This window comes from Arvicola amphibius, chromosome 3 (assembly GCF_903992535.2).
Source record: "Arvicola amphibius chromosome 3, mArvAmp1.2, whole genome shotgun sequence".
NCBI classification, from domain to species: Eukaryota; Metazoa; Chordata; class Mammalia; order Rodentia; family Cricetidae; genus Arvicola; species Arvicola amphibius.
Window position 1 is genome coordinate 30,214,232 of NC_052049.1, and position 6,781 is coordinate 30,221,012.

General features: G+C 39.1%; 1 protein-coding gene across 1 annotated transcript; it reads right to left on the reverse strand.

Annotated features, from left to right (window-relative positions):
* Positions 1–295: 295 nt before the first annotated feature.
* LOC119810162 (NHP2-like protein 1) lies at positions 296–840 on the reverse strand. The gene has a single exon (XM_038323504.1). It carries the CDS (start codon positions 785–787, stop codon positions 401–403), a length of 387 nt encoding a protein of 128 aa, XP_038179432.1. The 5' UTR covers positions 788–840; the 3' UTR covers positions 296–400.
* Positions 841–6,781: the final 5,941 nt, after the last annotated feature.

Consider the following 6,781-nt stretch of genomic DNA (forward strand, 5'->3'; position numbering starts at 1 on the left):
AAAGATCTTCAGTCACGGTAGCATATATGGAGATCTCATATGCAAAGGCATGAGGGACCGGTGTTACTGTCATCTTGTCCTGCACAGAGGAATGAGTTTGCAGATGAAAGTGGACACTATCCTTGGCTTAGGTTTTTCCTGGTTCTTTCCACTGTTAAATTGTGACGTTCTGCCTCTCACCTGCCTTAGATATCATTTCACTTAGATTAAGTGAAACAGATTAAAAATGGTAGTAGAGGATGGAGAGATGGGACAGAACAACCCTGTAAGACTATAAAAAAATACAAAAACCAGATGTAGTACAATATTTATAATAGAAACTGGCTGAAAACACTACATGCTAATAGACGGTATGATACAGAGTAGGGTGGGAACAGACAGGAAGGGCAGAGCCACAGGCCTACACCAGGAGCCTTTCAATAGACTGCTGGATGGACTGGATCTGCTGCTTTAGCTGAGAGCCTTCTTTGATGGTAACAGAACAGGCGATGACAGGTCTGGAGACCCCACAGGCCCGTCCTAGGGCCTGCTTGGAGCGCACAAATACATAGGGGACATTCTTGTCTTCACACAGCAGTGGGAGGTGCAGGATGATCTCTAAGGGCTCAGCGTCTGCTGCCATCACGATGAACTCAGAGATGCCTCTGTTGAGGGTTTTGGTGGCTTCATTGGCTCCTTTCCGAAGCTGCTTGTAGTTGCACGACTGCTGAACAAGGTCCAGCAGCTTCTTGGTGAGATGGGCATCTGCGAGGGGATAGGCCTTCGGGTTCACATCAGCCTCTGTCATGGCTGCGGTGCGCCGGCCTCGCCGAGGGTCGAGAACAGCCTAGCTCCGACAGACCGAATCTACCTTTGGTTTTCTTTTTCCTACACAAACACCCTTAGGAAAGGGACATTCTTTATTGACATGGCCCATCCTACTCTACTCGCCGTCGGGTCCCATACCTACCTAAGAGGGGGTATTCTATTGTCTTGCTTAACCTTGCCCCACATCATTTTTTTTTTTTATGCAGTATCAAGGCAATTACCAGTGAGAAATAAGAAGACAGTGTAACAAATAAAAGTGTTTACCCCGAATATTTATCATCTTTACAGATTAAAGCTTTGCTGTGTTTTCAATGGTTTCCGAGACACAAATTGTGTGTCCTAACGAATCTGCCGCATACCCATGAATTCTGTGAATATAATGTTTTGTTCACTTTTAAAAACCATACCCTTCACCTGGAATGGCAGTGGATTTGTAGTAAGCATTAAAAAGTAATTGTCAGCTTTAGACATTAAAAAAAATTTACTAAAAATATTTGTGTTAGCAAAATGACAGAATTGTTGATTCTTATGTAAGGAGAATAGTTTCGCTCTTGCAGAGCTCGCTGGAAACCACATTCAAAATGTCTAAAAGAGTCCTGTTTATTGTAAAGAGCCCAGAACCTAGAGCTAAGCAAGAGGAAATACGTGTCCATCTTTTGTGCTCTCACTATACTGTCTTACCCGTCTTGGTTTGTTTTTTTGTTTTTTTTTTTTTAAAGCCCTAGCCTCTAAACATAAGAAATGTGTTTTCAACTAGCAAAATGGTAGAAAAAAATTTTGTAATATGTATTTTTAGATGTTTTGCCCATAGAGACCTTAATGAGACAGAAACATCAGTTGCTCGTGACAAATGTTTTTACAACCTTTTTTTTTTCTTTTTGGTATGAGTAAAACTGGAAGCCTTCTATTTTAAGTCGGACTAAATAGTTATTTCGAGTTAGTGCCAAAAAAACAGTGCTCACCTAATGGCTACACAAAAGGGAATCCAACAAGTGTGGAGTCTGCTCGTGCCTGAGGCACTGGCTGAGTTGGGCTCTGTGACAGCCCTGTGTGGGCCTGGTTCTCTTGCTCTCTGCAGAAGCACACTACAGTCAGCCTGCACTGAGGGAGGAACGGAGATACAGTCCAGTGTGCGGAAAATGTTAAGCAGGCTGCTCAACACCTAAATTCTACTGTAAACCATGTGGTCATGTAATTTAGTCTTGAGATATTTTTACAGAACTTGGAAGAAATCCAGGTGGCCCCCAAATGGCAAAAGCAATGGACCACTCCGTTTGTCCGTATAGGATGTCCAATCAGAGTCCACCACAGTTGGGCAGCCTGAACACTGCAGAACTTTTGTGAAGAGTGAATTGCTTGCATTGTGGCTTTAACGTACTATTTCCTGGATACTTGAGTCTGAGATGTGCTAATTCATTAATGTGGATCAAAATGTTAACATCTTCAATTCCAACATAAAGTGAAACATCCAGGGAGGTTTTAATTATTATTTATTTTACAAGTTCTTGAAGTTGCTGCTAGAGTAAGACTGGTTTAGTCCTCATTCTCTCTTTGATAAACTATTTTAAGTAAAGGTACAAGGAAAAAATTTTCACCATGTATTCTTTCATCATTCAATAAAAAATTTAGATGATTATTCTGTGTCATCAAAAGACATGATCGTTCTGAAAGCAAGCCTTTGCATCCTGCATGTTGTATCAGTTTCCTGTGTCTGCATTAAAAATGAGGGAAAACACCAGCTACTTAGTTGTATGCATTTGAAGAAACATTTAAAATTTAAAAATATTTTTTTAAATTACTCTGAGACTTCTATGTTTACTTTAAATGATTTTAAATGTATTTTGAATCACTCAGACTTCTGTGGGAACAGAAAAAGGAGCTGCTCGTAGAAGAGAGAAGACTGAGTGGATTCCTTGCCCAGGGGAAGAATTGACTTTGACTCGTTCACGCCAACAGTATTGTAGAAACAAAGAGAATGAAAAATTTATTTTAGAACAAGCTTCATGTGACTCTCATAAAAGACTCCTCCCCTCAAAAAAAGCCTTGGGGATGTCATGGAGCTATACAGAGAGACAGACAAGGTATCCGAGAGGATGTGCTAGACACACTTCAAATGAACTCCAACATGAGGAAGCATCACAATGAAAAACCTATTCATTCAGGAGACAGCACTCTAGTGGATGTAAGCGTGTTTTATCCATTTTATTTTTGGTCTGAAGTAGTATTTCGATCCATCTGAGGCTTCACCACTAATGAATGATGGTTCAGAAATAACAGCTCGTGCAGGATAGAAGAATGCGTTGTACTGCGAACGACTCCTCCCCTTGGAATTTCAGCCACGTTTAGTCCACAGATCTTTAATCAAATGATACATAGCACCTTGGAGGGCTAATAAAAACAGTCATGTGATTTGAAAGGTCAAGAGACTGAACTCATTCTTTAGTGACTTGACCATCCCAAGAAAGAGCAACTTAATATGGTGTCCGGAACATTCGCTGTGACCTACAATGCAAAAGGAATGGAAAGGAGCTCTATGGTGTCATACAAAGGCCCTCTTATAGACTGCAGGGAACTCCTTGTTAAGTATTGCTTATTTTGGAAATACTCATTTCAGTTAAAGGTTATGTACTTAATCACTGTTGTGTTTGAATTTTTTTCCTCTTGATGTAATAAGCCATTAGTCTTAATGAAGTTTAGTCTTAATTTAAGCAGACAGAGACTTCAAAGAGAAGAGGGTGGGGTTGTCAGTGAGTGAAGCCTGATGGCCAAGTTGATATAAAACCCAGCAAAACAGGGCAGGAAAACACCAACATGTGTTGTGCAATCAATCACTGTAATGCATCAATAAGAGTGAGTCCATCTTGAATATACCCAAATATAGCTGAAGCAAATATGGAATGCTGTAAAACACCGAATGTAAGTTGTAACTGAAAATAAAGTAAATGGCTTTATTTTCTATTTCTAGTGATTGAAAATTTGTGCCAGTCACACTAAGGCAAACTATTTCATGTTGTGGGATATATTCAGTCCTAAAATTTAGGCATCTGGAATTATTTTTAAAGGACCATACTATTAAATCTTTGGAAATAGAGAATTTTCCTTTTAATGGGAAATCTGTATTTGATTGGAAAGATAGAACGCTATGTCCTTGGCCTCGCTGCTTTTGAATTGTAGGCTTAACATATAGTAGAGGATACGATTCCCATAAGTTTATTTCAGGCGTGAAGGCCTGGAGGAATAAATGCATACATGCAGATAGAAGAGCATAATAATGTTATATCTACTTCTATCATAATGAACTTCATATAAACAACACCATCAGACTCCTCACCCCCCTTGGTGGGATACTGTGAGCACAACACAAGTCAATGATGGCTGTCATTAGCCACTGGCAGAACAAGCTATATAAAGAGATGCAAAATAGCTCAGTGGCAAGTTTATGTATCAAAACAGTCTGTCCAGCCACAGGATTTTTTAAGAAAAAGAAATCATGTAGCACTCGGACAAAATGAATGTGTAATCCATGCACCAACTTTAAAGAAGAGAGCCAGGAGTTCAGATACAATTCCAATGTTTTAAAGGATGCCATTCTTCCTTTAATTTTAGAAACTTATTTGACAAGTAACATGGGGTGCTCAATGTTGGTCAGTCATCAATAATGATGGGCAAAGACAAACAAGAAAGGCAGCTTTAAATGCATGAGAACAGAGAATAAGACAGTTCTGTCTCCGGTCAACGAGTGTGTGAACTCTTCCAACTCTTTCCAAGGGCAGTACCTTTCTTTATAGCTTAGGTCATGGTTTTTTTTTTTTTTCCGACTCAGAGTAATTTATTTGGGTCATATTTAAGCACAGCACAATTTGGAGAAAAAATTCTGGTGATAATTAACTTGATCCTATTGCACAATAAAGCTTAAGACACGACCATATAGCGGGGAGTGAATGTGGTTAATAGCCTGGTGACCTGCAAGTGATCTGTGTGGCTGAGACCACACCAGATCCTCCCCAAGACCCTTATCATAAGTCTGTCAACCCACTAGGTCATGGTTTTTAAAGAAGACACAGGATTGGAACGGGGAGAGAAACATTGTTGAGAACTAATGTAGGGTTATTTTTGCTCTGTTTCCCGCTGGACCAATCTTTCTTGACTGAGTCTGTCTTACATGCAGTGAGAGAGATGTTGGTTTCCATCGTGCTGTGAATGCCAGTACTGCACCATTAGGGTTGTTGTGCCATGCTGGTCACTGTGATGGTTCCTAGGCCACACAGCTGGATAAGACTGCTAGGTGCTTCTCTCTTGTTGAAGCTTGGTTGGCATCTTCTGGTATTATGAAAGCTAGTTCTCAGGGAAGAGGATTTCAGGTATGATCCAGCTTGGATACTTTGGATCCTGTGCCTGAAAGTGCATGCATCTTCAGTAATAGGGACTTACCTTCAACCCCTGGCAGGCAGCCAAGGGCAGCAGCAATAGCCTATAATGCTTTGGAAGTCTCTTGGATTGCCCCTTACTGACAACTCATAGTAGGACTTTGCATACATGATACTCGATTTTTGTTAGATTCTTTATGACACGTGAGGGAAGCGTTGACAACCTAGGTTGGACTATTTCATTTAAACTATATATGTATGTGTATAGCCATAGACATATATGTATTATATGCAAATTTAGGTAAATAAATTATATGATAATTTATGAATTTTTCAGGCATCTTTATGGTTGGTTATTTAACCCTCATTCCTCCCTCTCACTGTATATATCTCATCCTTTTCTCCTCCCTCCTATTTTCCTATTTCCCCATCATATTACCGTTGCCCTGTTTGTCTCTATTGCTCCCTCATCTCCAGTATTATACTGTTTATTACAATGCTCTGTAATATAACTTAAAAACTGTCACGATAATCCTTCCCACATTGCTCCTTTTCTTTAGGATTACTTTGGCTATCAGAGTCTTATGAAGTTTCATATGAATTTTAGGATAGAGTTTCTATTTCTGTAAAGAATAAGATAGAAATTTTGATTGGTATTTCTTCAAATCTATAAATGGTTTCTGATAGAATCATAATTTCCCACAATCTAATTCTACCAATCCATGAGCATGTTATATCTTTTCTTTTTCTGGAAAATGGAAATCTATGAATATATTTATTCATAGATTTAATGTTTTCATAGTAGACACCTTGTTGGGTTGGGTCTATAGATATTTAATTTATTATTTGAGGCTATAGTAGATGGGAGTGTGTCCTTTATCTTTTTCTCCATCTGTTTGTTGCTAATGTATGGGAAAACTATTGGTTTTGTAAGTTGATTTTGTATCCTGACCCCTTGCCTAAATTGCTGACCATAAGTCATCTAGAAATGTTTTCTGGTAGAGCTTTTGGGATCTCATATATATATATATATATATATGTATATATATACATACATACATATATATGTATATATATATATATATATTATCATCTTCTGTGGTGGTTTGAAAGAAAGTGTCCCCCCCAAGGGAGTGACACTATTAGGAGGTGTGGCCTTGTTGGAGGAAGTGTGTCACTGTGGGAATGAACTTTGAGGTTACTTTTCTCAAGCTTCCATCAGTGTGATAGACTTTTTGTTGCCTCTGAGTCAAGATGTAGGGCTCTCAGCTCCAGCACCACATCTGCCTGCCTACCACCATGGTACCCACCATGATGACCTCTGAAGCTGTAAGTGAACCATCCTAAATATAAGAGTTGTCATGGTTATGGTGTCTCTTCACAGCAATATTAAACCCTAATTAAGACATCTTCAGATAGGGATAGTTTGACCTCCTTTCCCATTTGTATACCTTTAATTTCCTTCTTTTGTCTTATTGCTCCAGCTAGTGCTTTGAGTACAATATTGAAAAGGAGTGGAGATAGTAGAGAATCTTGTCTTGTCCCTGATTTCAGTGGGATTGCTTTAAGTATTTTTCCATTTAGAAAGATGTTGGTTGTGAGCTTCT